Raw genomic sequence first — 24,452 nt, 5'->3', positions numbered from 1 at the left:
CCGCAGATGTCATCGTCCATCGCAATGTTTTACTGTAGACATCGTCCAATGCCAATTTTGTAGACATCGCCCAACCCTACCCGTAGCGCAACAATGCTGTATGTCGGCACGTTGCCCACAAGGCTATCGACGCCGACCATAAATTTGTTTTTGTCGTTAAATGAAGAATGACCATTTTAAAGAAAAAAATAGGAAAGAAAAAAATCCATGCCATTCGTTTTAAACCACAGGTGACATTTACAATAAGGTTAAATTCAATTACATTAGTTAATGCCAAATATAATTTAAAAACCATTTACTGTATTTTTAATGATGCAATATTAATTTCCACATATACTAATACATTTACATTTTATATTAATATATAATTAAGGAACAGGCATTAACAATAACCAACATTTATTTTAAGAATTACCATTATCTTAGGTTAATAAATGTTGTTTATTGTTAGTTCACAATACCTAATACATCAACTAACAAAACATTAACAAGTTGCGCAAACCACTTAAATCAGGAGCACATTATCATTTTAATAGCTTGACTTAGACCATGCATGCAATATTGCATTTCCTAATAAAATTATTGGTCACTAGTGAGTAATTGTTTTATTTAATTAAGAAAGTTACATTTTTAATGCATTTGGTGCTTGGCATGTGTTCATTCTCGACTGCATGCACATACTGTATATAATGGGGTTTTTCACCCCAGATAAACAGTTCTAAAGACCTTTTGGTGTCTGACTGTTGATTGGTGCAAACCAGGAGAGAGCAAACGAACCGAGTTATAGAGCGTTTAACGGATATCATAAATTTCACTGTGTGTTACATCTAAAGCACGTCATGAGAGAAGGAAACTGCGACGCTTGTTGACAGCAAAATGAACCAGGAGTGAAATCTTGTCACGTCCTGGTCTGGTATTCTGAGAGTTTTTCTTGCTTAGTCAGTATTAAACCACTGAATGTCCCCGGGACAAATCACCTCCAGAACGCTAAGTGACATTATTGACAGGAAGGAGAGCTTTAAGGAAAAAAAGAAAGAGAGAGAGAGAAAGAAGAACACACCACAGATGGTGAGGCAGAAAATATCACAACTTCAGAGACTATTAACAAGCTGCCTGCCAAGTTTAGCAATCTTTCATAACAGCATCAGAGAGACTATTAGTCTAGTCGTACTGTTACAGTCAGCTGTCAGATGCTCTCTCTGCATGAAAAGGATGCATGTTTACCCAAACGCTAAAAAGAAGCATTTCACAATATAAAAAATGATCTAGATTTATACATTAACTGAAGTAGTGCAAAACTCACCAAGCAGTAAAGTGTCCTGAATTGTTGCTAGGTAGTTGCTAATGTGTTCAGAGTTGTTGCTAGGAATTTACTGGGCAGTTGCTAATTGCTCCAAGTCTATGACCTTTCTAAAATATTCTGACATCTATATATGAGGTCCTTTTCCAATGATAGCCTACCGTTTTCAAGACTGCTACCACTTCTTCATTGAAAGGGACATAATTTAAAATACAGAGCAGGAAATAATGAATATAGAAATCTTGCTGTGGTATCAAACACTCACTTTTATAAACCAACCCTGACTCAGATTCTAAGCCAAATATGAGGGATTTCAATATTAAGGATGTGCAGAGCTGAGAGAGGCAGCAACAATCCAGCAGTCTCATAACACCAGAGGAAGCTGCACTTTGAACACTCATTTTGAGAATGATGTACTATTTTTGTCTAGGGTCCCAGAGACCCCAATGTTATACAAGTATATAATAATAGGAGTGATTTTTAAATTAACGTCATATGTTCCTTTCAGGCTCCTTTAATATGATCTAATCGAAAACCAGTAGGCAAATATTATTGAAATGCTATGCCTTTGTTTTACCACACAGTAGACATGTTTTTTTAAGGTAATACTTTTATTCAGCAAAGATATATATAGTTGATTAAAAGAGTCAGTGAAGACCTTTTACACTGTTACAAAAAATATTTTTCCAAATAAGTGCTGTTCTTTTAAACTTTCTATTGAAAGAATCCTGATCAAATACTAAAAAGGACAAATGTTTCAACATTGATAATAAGGTGAAATGTTTATTGAGCACAAAATTAGCATATTAGAATGATTTCTGATAAACCATGTGACACTGAAGGCTGGAGTAATGGCTGCTAAAAAAATCATAATAACATATTAAAATATATGTGACCCTGGACCACAAAACCAGTCATAAGTAGCATGTGCTAAGATCTTCATTTGGACAACTTTAAAGGCGATTTTAAAGTTCCACCCTCAAATTCCAGATTTTCAAATAGTTGTATCTCGGCCAAATATTGTCCTATCCTAACAAACCATACATCAATGTAAAGCTTATTTATTCAGCTTTCAGGTAATGCATAGGTGATGTATCTCAGTTTCCTTTGTTTTGTGGTCCAGGGTCACATATTAGGGAAAAAAATCAAATAGAAAAAAATTTAAATGCAATAATATTTCACAATGTTACAGTTCTTCTGCATTTACAAACAAATAAATGCCTTGGTGAGGATAAAGGACTTCAAATAACTAAACTAACTAACTAAATAAATAAATAAAACAAACAGAAAAAAAAAAATCTCACCAGCCCCAAACTTTCAAATGGTGTAAATAACATAGGATTTTATAATGAGGACTGAAATGTGTTATGAAGTTTAACATTGTATTTATAATCAGTCAGTCCTCATGATTACTTAAAGTAATAAAGTACCAAACTAATACTTAATATATATGTATTTTTTCAACTGCAAATTAAATACTAAATCTTAAAAATCCTAAAAAGAAAATGTTCTTGAGTAATACAATGAAAAACAGCATATGCTTCATGTAAAATTCATTGAAGAATTTATCGGTTTTTATCTGTTGTTGTATCTCTACTAGTCTATTCCTTCAGGATGTGCACAAATGATCATTTCCTCCCTCTTCAAACACTGCCACTGAAGCAAGGCCTAATCGCCTCTCTGACTGAACCGTGAGTACATCGGTTGCTTGAATTTCAGTTTATTTTTTGTGTGGGTGGGTGCGAGAGCAACAACTCAAAGTAAACATGCGCAGCCTGAGGACAAATGACCCGCCTTTGATTTCCGGGCCGACACACTGATAAAGTGCACTTGGCAAAGTGATAGAGTTCACTTCAGTCTCTTGCGGTGAAGGGAGTGGTGTACGTGGTGCACGACTGTGAGTGAGGAAAGGTTAGGGGGAACTGGCACGTGTGGTCAGGGCGACTGGACCCCTGCCTAGCTGACTCAAAGAAAGAGGATTTAACAGGACAGGTAGGTGGTGTTGCATCGTAAAGGTGCTCTCCTCTTAAGCCTACGGCTCCTTGACAAACACACTTTTGCTGAGATATGATGGGAAACACAGGACAAATCCTGTTTGCTGCGCCACACAATTTTCTTTCTGGAGCCAAAATAAACATTGGGAGATTAGCTTAATTTCCTCTTCCTACACCGTGTTCGTCAGCAGCACACGTGTTTCGTAACACTGAGGAGTCTTAAAACCTCCTTATTCATTTTCTTTTTTCGAAAGAAAAACAGTGTTAAATGATTATCTGAATGTTTCTGTGACACTTTCAGCAGTTATATGCAAGAAAATTTTACATTTAGTCATTTCGCAGACTCTTTTATCCAAAGCGACTTACAAATGAGGACAATAGAAACAATCAAACCAACAAAAGAGCAATAATATGTAAGTGCTGTGACAAGTCCTGATTAGTCTAACGGAGTACAAGTAGCAAGTTTTTTTATATATATATATATAATAAATAAAAAGAAAACAAGTAGATAGAATTGAAAAAGAATAGAGAATGCTAGTGTCAGAGCATCAATTTCTTTTATAATAAATAAAAAGAAAACAAGTAGATTAGGGCTGTCGCGAGTCATCGATTTTATTCGACTATTCGATTTTTAAAAATCCTCGACTTCGTTTTGCTCACGTCGAATAACCAGCAAAATACCGGAAGTGGCGCTTTTCACGGACGAGAATCCTTAAGAGGGTCATTTTTTATAATAAATAAAAAGAAAACAAGTAGATAGAATTGAAAAAGAATAGAGAATGCTAGTGTCAGAGCATCAATTTCTTTTATAATAAATAAAAAGAAAACAAGTAGATTAGGGCTGTCGCGAGTCATCGATTTTATTCGACTATTCGATTTTTAAAAATCCTCGACTTCGTTTTGCTCACGTCGAATAACCAGCAAAATACCGGAAGTGGCGCTTTTCACGGACGAGAATCCTTAAAACACATTATTAGACTGTTTCCCAAGGCTGCATGATATATTAAACCCATTTAAAAATCATAATTAAGCATAATTGTGAACTCACAAACGCTACGTCAAGATGCGCGTTAAATATCGCATGCGATTTATCGTGCAGCCCTAAGATAGACTAGAAATAGAAAAGAGAGTCCAAGTGTTAGAGAAAAAAAATATACCTCACTTTATAGGGTCATTAGGACATATTAACTTCTGCATGAAACTTTCTATAAGATTCAGTTCAGATGTGCCATATGCAGTGATCTAAAATGCAACCACTTTTCTGAGATATTTGCAACCACAAATATGAGCTAAATTCACTTCTGCTGTATTAATCCATGAAATTAATTCCACCCATTTAGTTATTCAAAGGCGACACTGAATGAGCCACTGAACTAACACGTTTGTATAAACATACTGTCAGACAAAGATGCGGCTGTGATATAAAATAATTTCCTTCAAGGGTTTTTTTTGTACATAATTTGAATATTTTTCTTCATTCATCTCATTCTAACTAGCTTTTCAGCTGTAAAAACTTGAGAGAGATTTACATGTTTTTACAAAGTGGCGAATTTTATGGCAGGAGTGGCCTTATGGGTAATGTTTGTGTCACTCTGCAACCCATTAAAGGGCTTAATGCTTCATTTCAACTGAAGGGAAAGAGAGAGAGACTGGAAAAAGATATCTCAGGCAGCACAATTAACTAAATAAATCTAATTTATAACAAACATAAACTAAATATATAGCCGAAATATCATCCTTTCCATGAGCGTCTGTCTACACTGCGCGCCGCGATAAGCGCCCACAGCTTCGCACTAACCAGCAAACTCCTTCATTCCTCCCATTAACTGGCAAATGTGCAGCTCATTCCCAAAGCTGATTGAGGAAATAAACCATATTGAGAGGAGCTGCAATGTTCACCTTCTGTTAATATAACTCACGAGTCACAACTCTAGGGCAAGAGAGACCCAAGTGCACTACCACACAGCCGAAAGCAAAAGAATGATGATGCCTCTGACAAGACCTGCAACTCAAATGATTGCTTTGTGGGCTGCAATTTATATAAACACGGTGAAAAAACCCTTTCGGTTTTGGATCAGTGACTCCAAATGGAAAGTTCTTGGGACTAGGCATTAAAAGATCAGAGCCCTGAGACATGGTCACAGTTTACCGATGGTGAAGAGGTTCCCTTCTGCCAAACGGAGCGCTGGGAATTGGAACCTAAGCCACGGAAAACAATCCAGCTGAGCCCTTGCCTCTCCTCTGGCTACACCGGAGAATTTAGCTGTCAATCAAAACCTTGGCATACCCTGGATGAGCCATTAAAGAGAAAAATGTTTTAGGGTTTGAGCCGTAAGGTATCGCTTCCATTCAGTCAGGACATTCATTTCACATCCTCAATACTAGGAAAACATAATTAAATATAACCATAATTCGAAATATTGCTTCTTCAGTAGCCTATGGCTTACTAAAGTAAATAAGCAGCACAGAAGCTAATAAGCTAACCACAGAAAGTGTTTCTCAGACATCAAGAGCCCTAAAGGATTCTAGTGGGGCATGTACTGCTTGGATCCCCATATTGCGATATCAGTTGTTCCCTGTGTGGTTTGCTAAGCAATAGATGTCAATGTTGGTCGATGCATAGCGTATCAAAGTCCATTTAGAGCAAGTCAGTTCACTTGGTGGCCATGTTGGTAGCACACTCATTCTGCTATTTTCAATCCAGCCATACAAATACAACTCCTACTTAAATATAGATGAATGAGAAAGAAAGGTCATAAAAGCCATAAAGTTCAATAACATATTTCAATAAATACAGCAATAAAATCCATCAACAACAATTAAATATAGCTCTTGCATCTCAAATGATGCATAAAAAAATACCAAAAAATATATAAATATAAAACAACAATAAAATATAAATATTTCATCTCATATAATAATAAAACAATTATTAAAATATTTTCAGAAGAAATTAACATGTTCAGAAATTCGGCTTTGCCAACACAGGAACATTTTAAAATATCATAATTGGAAAACATTTTTTTTAATTGGAATAATATTCACAATATTACTGTTTTTAGTACTGTATTTTTGATGTGGACTTGGTGAGCATAAAATAATTTTTTCAAAAACATTTTAAAAATCTTACCTAAATCTAAATGATTTTAACAACATTTACTCAAAATCTACTACAAAAGTTCAACACTAGAATATGTGCATTATGCATTATTGGTTGGTAGATTTCGGAATGGACACAAGGGAGAGCTAACACAGCTGTTAATTAGACAATATCGCTCTATCACTGCTGGTTACCCACCACAGGAACTGCCATTTCACAGCAAGTCAACAATTAGAGATATCTGTCTACACTAGCAAAAATCTCTAGATCCAATGTTATGACTATGTTATTGCATCACTGCCAAAAACTCAACCCGGCCAATCATAAGAATCTAAAGCTCTCAAGAGAGCTCAAACAACAGGGTAAATCAGGACGTGCCTCTGCCCCCACTCTTCTTCAGTTGTTTTATCCTGCATCTGGAGAGTTTGATAACTAAGCTCATTATTTCTGTTTCTCTTTTCCCCATGTCTTCTGTATTTCTGCCTACCATCTTATTACAGGCATGCCGGGCAGCTGTTCAGCCATGTGTAAAACCAGGCAATTACAGCTCGGTGATAATAGTGACCAAGGGCAACAGATAGCCTGCGAACATGAATCACTTTCTTCTCCATCATGGGACAGGAAAACATCAGCTAGACCAATTGGCAAAACGTCTGATCTCCCGATGATTTTCATTGTCGGGTTTTCGGAGCCATTATCAGTGTGGGCTGATTTGTCATTTCAGGAAAGACGCTGCCCCCATCTGCCACAAAAGAAAGGGAAACGGATAGGTGACAGACAACATTGCGCAGTGGAATTTGCATGTTCTCATGGTAACCCTTCTGAGTAATGCTCTGGTGGATAAAGACAAATGAAAACTTGGGAGGGAGGATCTCAGGGCTGCAAGAATTCATCAGGGAGCCGATCGAAAGGCAGCACACCACGGTAATCAATGAGCTGTCAGGGATAGAGGGCAGGCTTGTCACAGAGGAGAACAAAGTGATGGAGCTCTTGCTGGGCCATGAGCATCTAACAGTAAGTGAAAATGGGTGGCCCTTAAAATATATCCAATTGTAAAGTCCATTAGCCAGTTTATTTACAGGCTCTTTTGAATGACACCTTCACATAGAGGTAAAAAAAAAAAACTGTATTGAACTTTGGCCAAAACATTACACCTATTGAGAATTCTACTTGACTTTTGTTTGTGGGGGTGGGGTTTTCAAAGGATAGATCATCAAAAAATGAAAATGCTGTCACCTATTGCTCATCCTCATGTCATTCCAACACCATTCGTTAAATTATTCGTAAAGATTATTGTAGTGAAACATGAGATACCTGTTCCTTCATTTTTGTTCTCGTGCATCAATCAAGTAAGGTTGAGCTTCCATCTTTACCATATTTGATGAGCTCTACGTATATATGTTTATATATTAAATCTGTCAGAACACTTGGATTAAACGGCACAATTCTTATGGATTATTCATTGTCATGAACTTTTTGATGTGTGAATGTTTTGGACTTTCAATGGATTCAAACATCTGTTCTGAAGATTAATCAAAGTCTTACAGTACATTCACATGGGACGTCGGCGTCAACGCCTCTTGTTTGCTTTGAATGGAGTGACATCAAGCATTGGCGAACTGAATTGTGGGTCCGTTGCGTCACTGGCGTTGCTCGCAGCAGAATTTGAAAACGTTTCAACTTTTCAAGTGCCAACGCAGGCATCAGCCAATCAGATCACCTTATGCAAATACCCTAGTGCATATGCTAGCCAATCCCATTCATGCAACTCCAGAAAAGTAATGAGATTGGCTATTGTCACTATGACTGTCGCGTCAGCACCAAGCTTCAGACGCGACCTCAGTCAAGCGCAGACGCTTCATGTGAATGTACCGTTATGGGTTTGGAACGACATGAGGGTGAGTAAATGATGACAGAATTTTTAATTTTGGGTGATCAAACTTTTAGAAAAGAAATAGGAGAAACTGTATCAGTATCGGACTCGAACCTGCATTGGCCACATGAGCAGCAAGGCTGCATAATAACCACTGCACCACAGCTCCAGACAAAATGTTTTAACCAAAATACAGACAAATAAACAGTTCAGTCATTTCTGAAGACCCTGAATAAGACTGAATCATCTGAATATAAGATTTTACGCATTTCTGGTTCTGAAACCCAGTTAAATCTCATGATAGCAGGTTGAATATATCAAATAAAGTGTTTCAAGCTTCTTCTTTTTTCACTATGATTGTGGGACGTGGGAGTTTCCTGATGCCCTACACAGTCACAGATGTATCTGCTCCACTTCTGGTGTGTAATATACTTTCGCTGTGGGCATGCAAAAGGGATTATGTTCCTGCCGCAATAAGAGGTTTATCCTCCTCATACTGGGTATAAGAAAGGACTTAGTGAAAACCCCACCAAATGAGGAATAAAGCAATAGGAGAGGGCGGAAGGAAGGTGCAAAAAATCTTCCTTAATAAAATGGGTCATTAAAAAAAACACACCACACCAAAAATCTGACGTCGCCTAGTTTGCGTTTCAATTGATCTCCCTGAATAAACGCGCCAACGATACTTCAAAGATCATTTGCCGGAGACAAACTGAAAGGCGAAAGTGAGCTATGACCTTTTCTGCTTAAACCCCTACACTGCCAATTCCATTCAGATCCGACTTTCTCTTTGTTTGCACGGCCCCCGCTTCTTCTCCTGACGGGTTTTAGCCTGTTTACTGCTGACAGCTTTGTGTGCCGGTGTACGAAGGCGATCTGGCCCTGACACCGCAGGCATCCTGAGCTGAGTGCACAGAGGACCCCTTTAATGTTTCTGGCTTTAAGGAGCCTCCCTGCATAAGGCCGGCCAGCTATATGCACTACGCTGCTTGCTAATCTGTTCGTTGCTCCTCAGAACTGTCAGGGAAGCCAACAGCACCTGCCCGGAAACAGGCAGCTTTCCCAGAACGGCCAATACGTGTCCAGCACCCTAAAATACGCCGTAGCTCCTGCCGCAGACTCTGGGTGTATGTGTGTCTGAGGCGAGCGTGAGCCGAAGAGACTGAACCAGCACCTCCCTCTGGGAGCTAATCATAATAACAATGTGAACACTTACTGAGCTATGACTTCCTTAAGAGATGCCATTTGTATGCAGGACTACAGACGTCTCATTTAAGGCTTTGCATTTAAGACCTCAATCATTGAATTACACACAAGCAAGGAAGCAAATTATGGTCTGAACATCTGTGCATTGTCATTATATCTGTAGCCACTGGTTTGACACCATCCTAACAGATTTTGCTGAAAAAAGCACTAAATGAAAGCAAACCGATGGAGTGCCGTGCACCAAGTCTGACGACGGGAACCAGCAGGATGCAATCTGTGAGCCTTTTGTTTTGTCAGCCTGATATTTGTCCAAAAGCTCACGCTGAGACTTACCCACAGGGGGGCAGTGTGAGTCCCACGACGCACGTCTCTGCCTCACTAATTCTCTTTAATTCTCTCATTTTAAATAAAAAGGAACGGGCAAAAACACACTGCGTTCCCACTGGTTCTTTCTGTAAACACCACAAGAACCTGATTTCAGATCATTGGGTAATTAACTGCTAGAACTTGGAAAGGCTTTCAAATGAAAATCAAAGTTTGTGCAACATCACAGTCTGCCAGTAAACTCTGTTTTCCTTATGCAAGATAAGAAATTCTGCAGTATGTGAGTTACGGTAATGTGAACTGGCAAGTCTGGGCTCTTTACATTACGATATCCTCGTGGATCTATAACTGACCTTGGCTAATCTGGACATCAAATGAGATCTGCGCTACACAAGCATGTACTGTCAGGATCAATAAGACTTTGCACGTATATAAGCCTAAATTGGGCTAATCTAGCAGGAATCTGCAAGAAGAGGAAGATAAAAGACCGCAGTGCAAAAATCCAGGTACAGAAGCAAATCTGAAATGTGGAAAATAGGAGTGGAAATCGTTAGGCACCTCAAGACATGTCAATTTTTCCAGCAACAGCAGAGAGGCGGTTCTGCATAAAATCTGTACTAAAATGCTATATGTCTGCACTGACTTACCAATAAACATTTGTTTCTTCAACTTTGGGCATTTTTGTGTCTCAAGAGTGGATTGCTGTTATTTTATATAAAGTTTACAATAAAATAGTCTTGAAAACATTTTACTATGCCTTCATTGTTCATTTTTATTACTTTTCAATTCTTTTCAAATCATAAATTTAAATTCTATGTATGTATAGACTGATATCATGCCGTGTCCCAGACCCAGAATTGCAGAATAAATAAAAAAGTAAATCACAAGAATATAAATATACAAAAAAAAATTTAATATTGCATTTATACATAAAAATATAAATTATAAATGTACATTTTTATGCATAATTTCCAATCAAGCTGTAATTCTCAAATTATGAAAATATTGCAAAAATGTTATTTACCTGCATTTAGTTAATTGTATTTAAATTACTCTTGAAAAGACATTTTATTCCAAAAAATATTTAAAATGTAATTATTTCTAATTATTGCAATAACAGAATATTAATACATTTTAAATACAAATAAAAAATAATTAACATGATGGCGATGATCATGATATTTTTATCTATAAAGTTTATACTGTTTTCTATTTCTAAAATGTAATTTATTCATGTGATGGCAAACTGAAGTCCTTCAGAAAACAATTTAATATGATCAGGTTTTAATATGAGCCTGAACTGGTGAACAATTATAAAAATAAAAATAAATTTTTAAACACCTTTCTTGTTTTTATCAATTGTGAAAACTGCACAATATGTTTGTGGAAACCAAGACACATTTTTTTCTGATGAAGAGAAAGCTCAAAAGAACATAGGGTTAAAAAATGAATTATAATTCATTATAAAAAATAATAATAAAAGTAAAAAATGAAATTGATTTCTATAATAGTAGATAAATTAATCAAACTACTCAGAGTGTGTTTAAAAAGAGAGTTAATAGTCTAAAGGTCACAGGTCTACAAGTCTCCAAAGTTAAATAAACACTCAGAAATTAGTAAGTATAATAACCTAGCATCAGAGGCGGCTGTGTAAATAATCCATTTTTAAATTACTAAAAAATTCTTGTTATGAATTTCCAGATTTGATACAAACCCATCTGAGAGTCACAATGCTTCACAGATCAGTTCTGTGGATCGATTCTTCTCCTACATCTTGCAAAAAAGATGTCGCTGCAGTTCCCTTGCAGACTTTTGCCAGAATATAAAGGTAGACCATGAACAAATCTTTGCCTGCTTGATAATAAAATCTTAATAGGAATAGTAAAATGGCAACTCTGAGACTTATTACACACCAGTTTGGCCCAGTAAGACAGAGGGGCTTGATTGCACTGCTTTAACAGCCCAGAGTCCAGTGAAGAGGATTGATCAGCTTTATACGCCCACAAGCAAGCTCTGACCATTAAGCTAAGTAATTAATTGAAATTAATGTTGCCTCAGATATCCCTCTTTGTAAAATGGCTATGTGAACTCCCATTATCGAAGCTCCTCTGGGTGCTTCATCAGCAAAAATTAATGAGTTTTCCTCTTTTTTCCCTAAAGAGCCACAGGAAATGTGTTTTTTATCAAAGAAAATCTAACAGCTGTAAAACACTACAGGAAAAAAAAAAAATGGTATAAATGTATATTCAGACATGATCAGAGTAGGTGAGAATCGACAGAACATCATGCTAAATACTACCGACATGCATTATCACGTTACATTAATGAATGTGTCAGACGCTTTTATCCAAAGCATCTTCAGAGTATACTTTTAGTAAATGTGCTTCCTGGGAATCGAACCCACAACCTTAGTGTTTTCAGTGCCTTGCTTTACCCGTTAAGCTATAAAATTCCAATTTTCCTTTTAGCCAAGATCCTCACTAGGGGTTGAATAAAATTCAGATCAATGATAGTTTAAATGTTCGGGTCTTTGCACAAAGCATCGAAGTATAATGAAAGCGAGTGGCTGTAAGCAGTATTCTGTTGAGCTGCATACAAAACAAGGTATTTGCATTGTGTTAAGAGCATTGATGGGGGAAAAGGTGTAGAAGAAAAATAATAAATTTGGATTTCAGTCCATGTAAGGAGCTTTGTTGTTGGGCTTCTGGGAGCTCTGTATACTGCAGAAAGGAGTGGATAATTTAGCAGAGCATTAATTATTCAGAGATAAACAGAGACTCCCTTGATCTGAAGCTCCACAAGTGGGCTGAAAAAAGATCTCACGCTGGTCCTTGAGCTGTCTCAGTCTGAGACACACACCAAATTCCCAAGTTACAAAAGGTTCGGTCGAAGGAACTCCCTCAAATCTTGGTCTAGTCATCAGTGCCTACGGTTCCAGAACCATTTCAAATGATTCAGAACGGTTCCTGCCTGCTTTCGGAAATCAATGATATTTATGACTTTCAGTTACAACAGTCTGTGAAGGTGAATTCATTTTCCGATACAGATGAAACATACTAAAATACTCAGAGGCAACGAGTCACAACTGAATCTACACTATGACCTTTGTAGTTCAATTTATGAATGAATGATTCTTAGGAGACAGTAGTGAATAAAACTTTTTAGTGAAAGAAAGACAGAAAAGCAAATAAATCTTTAAATAAAACAAACAAATCCACTGCACTTCACAATCACAAAAGTACATTATTTGCATGTGCTTTAAAGCCTTGCCGTTTAAACATTTCATTCACATGCTGTTATGACATGCACTTTATCTAAGCGTGTATACCTTTTTCTGAGCACGTACACCACTAAAAAGCCTGTCAAACAGCGTTTGATTACTAGGCTAAGTTATCTTTCACATCTGATTGCGCTAATACTCTCAAAAACACACAAGGTTTACATATAAACACAGTTTGTTATGTCTAAAGTGCAAGTAAACAGTTGTGTGCCAGTACATTAGATGTGTCTTAAAGTGACAGCAGACTAATAGAACTAATCATGCTGATACTTGTAATTAAAGGGATAGTTCACAAAATTCTTTTAATTCTGTTATTATTTAATCACTCTCATGTTGTTCCAAACCTGTATATTTTGAAAAATGTGGGTAACCAAACAGTTGCTGGTCCCCGCTAACTTTGATAGTAGGAAAAAAATACTATGGAAGTTACCAATTATCAGTTACCAACAACCTTCAAAATATTCTTCAAGAAACTCATTCAGATTTTAAACAACTTGAAAGTGAGTAAATGATGACAGAAAGTTCATTTTTGGGTGAACTATGAAATGAACTACCATTCAAACACTAAAAGTGTTGTGAACTTCAGATTCTGTGCTCCACACAGGTCAAAGGTTACAACTTGGCCTAGAGGTTCACGATTTACAATTCTTAATATAACCAAACACAACCTGAAAGGTATTTGCGGCAGACATACGCAGAGGATAAAAGGTATTATCTGACCCACCCAGCAGGGCACAAGCTATGGATCAATTGCTAGATCTAATTGACTCGGAAGAGACTGCCTGCCTGCAATGAAAAAGTAAATCTTATAAATAAAACTTCAGCCAGTTTTATTTTCCTGCTTAAATCCTGGCGGGGGAGAGGCAGGATATTATTCTGAATAGATTAAGCAAACAACCCCTCTTTACTCTGGTGCTGAGAGCTTTTCAAGATGTTTGCACTACAAATTTTTTATGTTGCAACATATCATAGGGCTCTTAAAACAGCCAGAGAAATTTTCAATTCACTTTGGGAAAAATATGTTCATAATAATATGATAGCAAACTCAGGTGAAAGAGGAGCCCTAAAATTCAAAGCATAAAAAAGCAAGCCTGGAAATATCTAAAAGAAAAACCAATCAAACAGAATTTATCTTGGATTTTAGAACCGAAATTGAAGAGAGCTAGATGGAGTTGAAAGCACATCGGTGAAAAAATAAACAAAGGAATTTGTTCTGCTCTCTCTCAAAAAGCAAAGAAATACCCGATCTTCTCACACATTTCATGTCTGTACTTTCTAACTAACCTGGTGGTAAGATTGGGCGGCATGACCAAAACAGCAAACAAACACAATATAGTTATTCTGCTGGAAATTCAACCCAAAAAATGTATTATATGTTACATAATGGTGTGGTAATGCCCATTTCTGGTACTGCATCTCAATTTGATTATTTTGGAACTTGGAGGCAAACCAAAAGGTACGATTATTCACAACAAATGAATAATAAGTCTGGCATCAGTACAAAAACAGCTTCACGTTATATAACACTCGAGTTAAAAACAAAAGACTAAAAACAGCAGCTGAATGAGCGGTCATAAAGTACTGGTTGGGACATTTCTGTGGTTGCAATGCACCATCGTCATCCCACCCAGCCCTACCTGGTGATCATCAGCAGAGCAGTGGAACAAAGATGATGTCCTGACAAGCTGTAAAAATGGCTGAGGTTGTTTATGTGATGCCAAGCAGCAGTTCAAACCAAGTGGAGACCAGGCTGGACGTCAAGACATCATGCAAAGAACCAGAAGGTACTCAAAGACAAAGTAAAGCAGTGGTGCAGAACTAGGCCTATTTCTGCTTTATTGTGTTCTGCATTCATACTCCGGATCCTGAGTAATGAGCAGTCAAGTTGTCTGCTGTGAGATAGGTGGACGGATAATTATGTGACAGTGCATCTATCCCTCTGTTGTACAGGGAGGGGAATTGACATGAAATACTTCTGGGAAGTTGACAAATACTGCAGTGTGATACGATATACAACATCATTTAAACAGCATTTTGTAATTATATCATGCAGCCTTTATGATCCCTCAAACTTTCTATTCATTAAAGATTAGAAAAACCCTGAAAAAATATTTATAAAAATCACGGTTTTCACAAAAATATTAAACAGTTCAACTATTTTCAACACTGATAATAAAAATAAGATTATTTTTCATAAGCACCTAATCAGCATATTAAAATGATTTCTGAAGGATCACGTGACACTGAAGACTGGAGTAATGACGCTGAAAATTCAGCTTTGCCATCACAGGAATAAATTACATTTTTAAATATATTAAAATATAATTTTTTTTTTTTTTTAAATATAGCCCTATATTTCACAAATTTACTTTTTTATACTGTATGTTTGATCAACTAAAAACATGCCTTTAGTGAGCATAAGAGACTTCTTTCAAAAACGATTAAACAATCTTACTCATCCAAAAACTTTATACACTATATTCCGAAAGGATTCAAAATAATAATAAGAATAATAATAACAATCATATAATACTTCACTTTAGTGAACTGAAGCTTCTACAGTAAACCTAAGGTTAGGCAAAAACAATGGTTCCTTGATGTAATTTATTTGAATGAATATGCAACTAAACAGCAAAAGCCAAATGAAAATGATTAACAACTGTCTCGCTAAATCTTTAAATAACTGAGATAATCTATAAAGCACTGCATAGTTTCCTAAGGGGGAGAGCAGTCAGAATTACCAGATTCTAGAGAGAATGCAGTCAGCCCGATGGAGAACACAGATCCACAGACGCGTCAATAACCCGACTGATCTGGGACTATCGGCACTTCATTAAACTTGCTATAATGCGATTTAACCTCACTTTCTTGGTGCTGAAGGTCAGAAGCATTAGTTTCGGCCCGCGCAAGATTAAAACTGACTACTTTTACACAACTGATTCTGTGTAATCCTATAGACTGTAAAGAAAGACTGCATATGATAACGGCTGGAAAACTAGTGCTTTTTTACAGATAAATTTAAAACACAGGTTGGGCATTATGATACAATAAAAAGAGACAACAGTTGGATCTGTCATAGCTTAAGAATGCTAATTTATTTAAATGTATGCATACCCACATATTCACCTACACGTGATGAAAAAAATCTCTGCGGTCATTCAAATTAGACTGAAAAATATGTGCAATTGGCCGTTTTAGGTAGGCGTGGCTGACTCTTAACTTTTGTAAAGAATATCTCTTTGGATTTGAGACTTTAGTCTTTGCAACTTTACAGATCTTCTTTATGCACCAAGAGCTTGTAACACTCCAAAGAGAAAGGAAAAATTGAAATCGCATCATATGACCCCTTTAAACTCATCTGGGGGGAAAATTGGCAAGAATATCAAATTAATTATTTTTTCTATTGGATTAAGAAAGTAAACAAGTAAAAAGACTTTGTTTGGTTGGCAAATATCTACTCCTTCCTTAGTCCTAAAATATTTAAAATGACACACAAGGGTTTTACGGTTATGTTTACGCTGGGTTTTCAAAGATCGTCTAGGGCATGGGTGCGCTGCTATAAAACAAATATTCTCCCACTTACTTGAAAAACATTCACTTTTAAAGCAGACCATGAATGTAATTCTGCAGAACATTTCAAAGGCAAAATATTTTTCATTCTTTTTCTATTTGGTATGATGAAAGTCTAAATGGATATTCAAAGCACTGTGAGGCTTGTAAAGTCACTTCACTGGTGGAAAAAAAAAAAAACATTAATAGTTGTTCCAGAGAAGAAAAATATGATAAACAAAATTCAGCTAAATAATTGACCATTTATGGAAATGCCACACTTCTATCTATACTTTTTTTCCCCCAAGTTCCAGCACTGCTTCACTCAGAAAACACCATCCGAGGCCCTCAGTGACTTTGTATTCCCCTTGACATTTTCCATTTTAGACTCTATATTTCTCAGAGTAATATGACCAACATAAATCCAGTTTTAGATGGAAAGGAACACACACGGAAAAAAAGAATAAAGAACCCACAATAGTGAGCAATATAAAAGCGCAGAGGTTCTAGTCCCTGGGAAAGACGTTCTGAAAGCATGCGAGAAATAAAAGTTAAAAGGGCTCTTTTTGAAGCCATGCAGCAGTCCACTAGCTTACCGATTCAGGTCTATATCTCATAAGAACATGTACTCTGCTTTCTTGCACTGTTTTTGTGCTGGAGGGCACTCGCACTTCAAACATCTTTCCATTACACACATAAATGTCAGAGTCATCGTTCAGATGCCTCACCGTGGGATTCGCTCTTTAAGGAGAAGGTTTTTTGTTTGTCTGTCAAATTGAACTTGTATTGATTCAAAATAACTTTGTTTTTATCATGGGAAGCGGGTTTAATGAATAGCACCTCTTGAAAGTCAATCAAGCAAATCTAAATGAACAGCGTTCTGTTTAACATGGCAAGAGGATGATACGCCAGCGGCTATTTGATTGTTCCGTTCTGAAGTGTTATGAACTAATCTCTGGAAAACGAACACGCTGAGCAAATTGGATTCATCAAGCCTGTAACAATAGAGAAATGTACTCCCATCTGATTACAATACATTACCAGGGATGAGGTGAACTTTGACGTTTGAGAATGGCAAAACAAAACTGATTTAGTTAAGAGCTGCAATCTCATGCTTCATAATTTGGAAAATAAAACTACATATGAAATTGACACTTAACAAGCCTTAACCAGGTCTAAATTTTTCCATCAAGTCTCACATTTCCCCTTTCCATGTCTCGTGTTCGAAGTGCCACATTATTAATCATAAAGATCACATTTAAATTCTCTTTAAACTCTTCTATCTGGAAGCCGTTTGAATAAATATGGTGGAGAATGCGGGCAATTTCCCTATACAGGACATACATTTAACAGCACTTAAGATGATAGTGTTCTGCCAGAAATATTTGCTGTTCTGCACTGGCACTTTTTGTGCAATTCTTTCACTTTTTTTTTTTTTTTTTTGGTTTTAGACTAGCCCACAGAAAATCGCAGACGCTCTTAAAACCCCCAGCTAAAGTGTGTGGTTCACAAATACATTATAAAATTACACATTCGCATACACAATTGAGCTAACAGCTTCCCTACCTGAACTATCAGTGTTATAGCGAGAATAAAATGGCTCATGATTCATATAAAAACATTAGCCTTTAAATAAATGAAAACAGATACTTGCAGAAACACAAAATGAATCAGTGTGGAACGCCGTGTGCAGTACTACTGTAGTAATTAATCATTTCACAAAAAGCTACAGTGCAAGTGTGCCTAATGCAACTTAAAGGAACATTTTGTCTTGTAAGGACATCATATGATGGCAGAGGCATTACCACATGATCAAAGTCAAGCTCAAGGTCCCTCAAAATCTGTCATTCCATAGAGGCGCTGGCTTCACATGGGTGCTATTTATGTGTCAAATATAGGCATGAATCAAACTGTCTGTCTACTCTGGTGTTCTCTGAAAGGCAGCGTTTTCAACCAGGGATCCGTGAAGACAACATATGAAGCAATGAATACTAATGACTTTCCTTACTATATGAATGAACATTAGCTAATAATCTGTTAAGCATTATATAATCATTGAAACAGCCCTAATGAATGCCATATTAGGTTTTGCTGAGAAAATCTAGCTTTTTGGTCCTTAAGGAAATAATCTTCCATGTATTATATTAAGATAAATGCATTGATTTGATTTAAAAAACAAAAAACTGTAAAAAGAATATTGTAATATTGTGAAAAATTATTAAAATAAATGTTTTCTGTTTTTTTTATTGTTTCTGTGATGGCAATGATATTTTTCCAGTTAACACTTTAGATTAGAGAACACTATACACTATTAACTAGTTGCTCATTAGCATGCGTATTAGTAGCATATTGGCTGTTTATTAGGACTTATAACACATGTTAATGCCTTGTTCTGCATGATCATATTTTAGAACCACTAACTCTACCCCATACGTAAACTTAACAATTACAAATAACCACCTTATTTAGTATAAATAAGCAGCAAATTAGGAGTTTATTGAGGGAAAACTAAAAGTAAATATTCCCTAATCTAAAGAGTTAACGAAAGTTAAAAAGAACAGAATTTATTGGATATTAAAGTCTTTATAAAACTCACTCTTGATCAATTTAATGTGTCTTTGCTGAATAAAAGCATATATTTTTCATTAAAAAAAACTCTAATCTGACTTTAAACTTTTGTGTTGTTGAACACCACAGCAAGTAATGATTAGGCATTCTCTTTTTAAATGACTTAGTAATTTATTCATCAATTATACTCGTAAAATCTGAAGAATAAGACGATATTTCAATACCCATGCAGCAGGATGGGAATGATTTTGTTATTACAGTTTTTTTAAAGTGTTTTTTTCAGGGCTGCCTCATCATTACCCAGACCCACAACACAAGACTATAGCAGAGACATGTTTACACCAAATGATCCCTTTCCTCATAAATAACAAAAATCAGAACTCTAATGTTTACAAAGCAGCCCTCTGGTGACCGCGCAAAAACGTTGCCACCGTTTAAGCGTCTCCCATAACTGATATAGCCTAAATACACACAAGAGATGTTCAAAATAAATTGTTAGTAGCTACAATTTGTGCTGGTTTTCAAAACTCCTTGCGATAGACAACGAAAACACTTGGCTTAATCGTACAAACTCTATTTTTAAATTACACTCAACAGACCGTTTATTGGAAAGCCTCCATCCAACAACAAAACCAAACAGGATGTTCGAACAAATTAAGCAGCCAATAAGCAGCTTCACAGCACCGCACTCTTTTGAAACGTGCAATAAATAACCAATCGTACAGCTGAAATGACCCAGACAAGTTAATATGCGCAATCATTAAGCTGTAACAACAAGACAGACTTGATGACCTGGAGGTTTATTCTGAAGCTGTTTGAAGAAAAAGTAGCTACGCTTACAGATGGTTGGACGGCATTAGACCTCTCACGTCTCGCCTTTTGGCAACCGTGATGCAAAGCGGCTAATTCGCAATGTAATTTGTGCAAGCAACATTCAAATTAGCAGGAATTCACCTCGAGCAAATAAACAAAAATGTGAATAACTCGGTCCACATTGCTCAGCTTCTAAGTTAATATTTCAGTTAGTAATTAGGGGTTAGGTTGGTAAAAAATGAAAAAGCTGGACGTTGTGTATAGCTAGCCAACCATGATTAAGAATTAAATGAATACCGCTCTTCAATATTTCTAGACAGATGATGGGAGACTCGACAGGCAGGGTCAGGTAGCTGGGCAGGAAAAGCGGATCTATAACAATTATCTGAAATACTCGAGAGACTGGAGCTCTGCCTCCTGCTCTATTTATACACACAAAACCAAACACATCACCTCTGTCACTCACACCAGGAGCTGCCATTTATACCTTATCACCTTATTTCTGATTTGTTAGACTGAGAAGTGGATCGAAAAACTGATTTTCATGGCAGATCTCATAATTTACATATAATTTCTAATGCATGCCTCAGTTGCATGGCATTTTGAGTGATTCTATAACAAGCACACTCCTTGAAATGTTCCAAAATTAATGTTCCAAAAGGGGGCTTTCGCAGCTATGCCCTGGAACCATCATTTTTGGCTTTCCAAAAAAAAAAAATATATATAAAATCTTAACATAAAGAAAATTGTAATACTCTAAAGAACATTTTTCCACTATAAAGAACCTTTTGTGCAATGGAAAGGTTCCATGGATGTTAAAGGTTCTTCATGGAACCACAAAGGTTAACAAAGAACCTTTATTTTTAAGAGTGTAGAACAATATTTTGGGTTCTCCAAATAATTTTTGGAGCAATGGAAAGGTTCCACAGCTGTTAAAGGTTTTTCTTAGAACCACAGAGGCCAATAAAGAACCTTCAATAGTACCACTTGAATAAACCTTCTGATTCTTTTGATTCTGAGATCTGATGTATATTTAATTACAGAATTATTTTCTGAATACATGATGTGAGAAATGAAGAACATTGTTATGCGGCCAGCTGTTGTATCAATGTATAATGTCTTTCAATAAAGATTATATTGATTTCAGAAACAGAACGTTTTATAACGCATCACTGCTGCTGTGGTTCACCTGAGTGTTTCTGAGAGAGCTGAAGAGTGAAGTTTTACAACTATAATACTTGTTGGCAGCAAAACGTATTGTCAGTTTGGAGAATTACTCCGCTGACGAAATGCTTTCTACATCCCTCGTGTAACTGATGTATTTACCAAACAGGAAATGATGCAACTAACTGTAATCACAATCAGAATGTGTCTAAGAGGACCATGTAATATATCAGTACAGCCTGATTATACATGAATCTCTGCCCCCAAACAATACAAAGTGCAGGGCTAAGTGGCGTGACTATATTTTATCAAATGTGTCGACCAGTGGAGATTTTACTAAGTCGTGGTAGGCTAATTCAATATTTATGTGTAAAAGTGATGTTTAAAAAAAACATTGTGTAATAGCAAAATATCCATTTAAAATACAAAAATCTATTTTTTTTTTTTTAAATATATACATTTTAAAAGTGGTGAAATTTGAGTGAACCATAATTTCAACCAAACAGCCAAATAATTTCAATGTTTAAACTGATAAACAAAACAATAAAATAATTCACACTATGCGTTCCACACTGTTTTTCATTAGAAAACAAGAACATTCCTTTATTACAAAAAAAACCCCAGATATGACTTTTTTTTATGCTAATGCTGATATGAATATCTAAAAAACAGGGTGGGAAACAGCCAATATAATGACAAAATATATAATCCAATTAATGAGAGAGTGCACAAATTTGCTGAAATGAAAAGAAAAATAGTTTTACACAATATTTTACTCAAAATAAAAAATAAAATAAAAAACATGTTTTTTTATGTAAAAAACATTTTTTAAAAATTATGAACAAATTGGGGAGATTCTAAAAGCCGTCCAAGTGAACACTGTTGTTAGATGATGTGATAATCTTAAAATTGCCAAATATGACCTAGAAAATACATCTGCCAATCACTAATAAACAGCCATAATTATCAACAAATAATTTTTCCAAATACACATAGACAAACGTCAACAAATTGATGAATCAAGTCACAACACAGAAATTAATCATACATGACTCTAACAATGTTTCGCAAATGAAGCTTATTCACACTATGCTCTACTACTCGCAAAACTATTAATAAACAGTTAACAACACAGTGCATTAAAGTCCTCACAACGTATCTTTATTTTAAAAACATCACAAATAAACCCTGGATATTCAATATAGTCACCCATCCCTACTACGGAGAGAGCACACAGGCAGAGAAGCGCTCAAGGACAACAACAGTCTCACTTTACACAAACACACCTAACGTGGAGATACAGATGCATAACAACGCTGCTCCATTTCAAAGCTGTGCAGATGTAGTATCAGACAGGAACAAACTGCAGACGATCAAAGACAATAACACTGATGAAAAAAAGAAAGAAAGAAAAAGGAGAAGACGAGGTTGCAGCACTCACCGGTAAGAACAGCTTTAGCGGACGGGTCAGCCAGGTCCAGGGCAGACTTGCCATCGGTGTTGCGGATGTTGGGATCGGCGCCGTGCTGGAGCAGAACTGTGCAGGGGAAACACAAGCAGTATCGTAACTCAGGCAAGCAGAGGCTGCTGCTGGGGCCGTTCGCGCTACTGACTGGGAGCGCTTGCCTCGGCATGGTGCAGACATAAACACACATCGCGCACCAGAGCACCAGGAGCAGCAGCGAAAACAGCCCGCATGGAAAAACACACACTGCAGAGAGGCGGGGGGAAAAAGCCCATGTTACTGAGAGAGAGTCCGACTCCGGGCATGTGACGGGAACTCGGGTACGAGAGTGGAATATCAAAGCATGTCTTCCGATCCTCTCCACGGCCCCCTGAGAGAAAGGAAGAGAGATGGAGAGAGCCGCTTGCTGGCGCTCTGCTACTGAGACCCAAGTAACACAGAGCACCTAGAGCGAGCAGCGTCTATCAACTGTCTCCAGTCCTCCCCTCTCTCTCTCTCTCTGTACAACAACGTACGCATGTACACAAGCTAACGTACTCGTCCCCTCCCTCTACCCACCCTGTCTATTTCACTACCCTCCACAGTAACACTTTCACACATCTCTCGCTCACTACAGTTCATCAGAGAGGAATTCTTTTAAAAATCATTGGGAACATCCAGGAGCTTGGGACTAGTGACGTGCAAAACAACATGGTTTCAAAATCAACTAGTTGACTTATTTGTCTTCTGGAAGACTTGCATAGTTAGGTTGATTTTGGGTTCACCTGGACGCAATTTTCAATTTATTTGTGCAGGGAAAAATTCAATGTTCATGGAGGCATTTCTTTTAACAATGCTCATCTTTGCATTCCACACCCGTTATCTTAAAGAGATTGAATTTGTTTTCTTAAAGAGTTCACCCAAAAATGACATTTCTGTCATCATTTACATCACCCTCATGTTGTTCCAAACCTGTACAGTTTTCTTCTGTGAAACACAGATGAGATGATGCTATTTTGAAGAATGTTGGACACTAAGCAGTTTCGGCGACAACTGAGTTCCACTGTACAAAGAAAAAATATATAAAAAGTAATATTTCTAAAAATATCTTAATGTTCCACAGAAGAAATAAAATCATACAGGTTTGGGTGACATAGCGGTGTGTAAATGAAAACAGATTTTTCATTTTTGCTATATAAAGTGCCGCTGCTAAATATATAAGCAAAAAAATGAAATAATATTACATATTGTTAAATAAATAAACAAACACACAAACAAATAAAAATAGTGGACCTCACTAACTGACATCTTGGTTGTTGTACAGCTTGTCAACTATCATGGCCCATCTTCTCTTAAAGAAAAAAATGATGCTAAAGAACTGCATGTTAATTACAGAACTGCCGCAATAAATAAATAAATAACAAATGTCATTTAAAAAAATCCAGAAATAAGAAAAATCTACATAAAATAGATTTCTTTTTAAGAATTTTTTTTTATTATTTATTCAGCAAGGGTGCATTAAATTGTTGAAAATTATACATATATAAATAATGCTGTTCTACTGAACTTTTTATTCATCAAAGAATCCTGAAAAACATATATTATATACAGTTGTGCTCATAAGTTTACATACCCCTTGCAGAATGTGCAAAATGTTAATAATTGAAACAAAATAAGAGGGATCATGAAAATTGCATGTTATTTTTTATTTAGTACTGTCCTGAATAATAATAAGCTATTTCACATAACAGATGTCCTGGATGATCCATGGCTGTTTTTATATTTTGTGATAGTTGTTCATGAGTCCCTTGTTGGTCCTGAGCAGTTCAACTGCCTG

General features: G+C 36.4%; 1 protein-coding gene across 2 annotated transcripts in view; it reads right to left on the bottom strand.

The window, feature by feature from the left end:
- tnksa (tankyrase, TRF1-interacting ankyrin-related ADP-ribose polymerase a) overlaps positions 1-24,452 on the bottom strand; it is a 102,491-nt gene that overhangs the window by 68,403 nt on the left and 9,636 nt on the right. For both annotated transcript variants that reach the window (XM_016510219.1, XM_016510218.1), the window contains exon 3: positions 22,613-22,708. In XM_016510219.1, the coding sequence (XP_016365705.1) occupies positions 22,613-22,708 (96 nt within the window). The remainder of the gene's footprint in view (positions 1-22,612; positions 22,709-24,452) is intronic.

This window comes from Sinocyclocheilus rhinocerous, unplaced genomic scaffold (genome assembly GCF_001515625.1).
Source record: "Sinocyclocheilus rhinocerous isolate Xijiao unplaced genomic scaffold, SAMN03320098_v1.1 scaffold1405, whole genome shotgun sequence".
Classification (NCBI taxonomy): domain Eukaryota; kingdom Metazoa; phylum Chordata; class Actinopteri; order Cypriniformes; family Cyprinidae; genus Sinocyclocheilus; species Sinocyclocheilus rhinocerous.
Note: the sequence above shows the minus strand (reverse complement) of the source record. Positions and strands in the feature narration are given on the sequence as shown.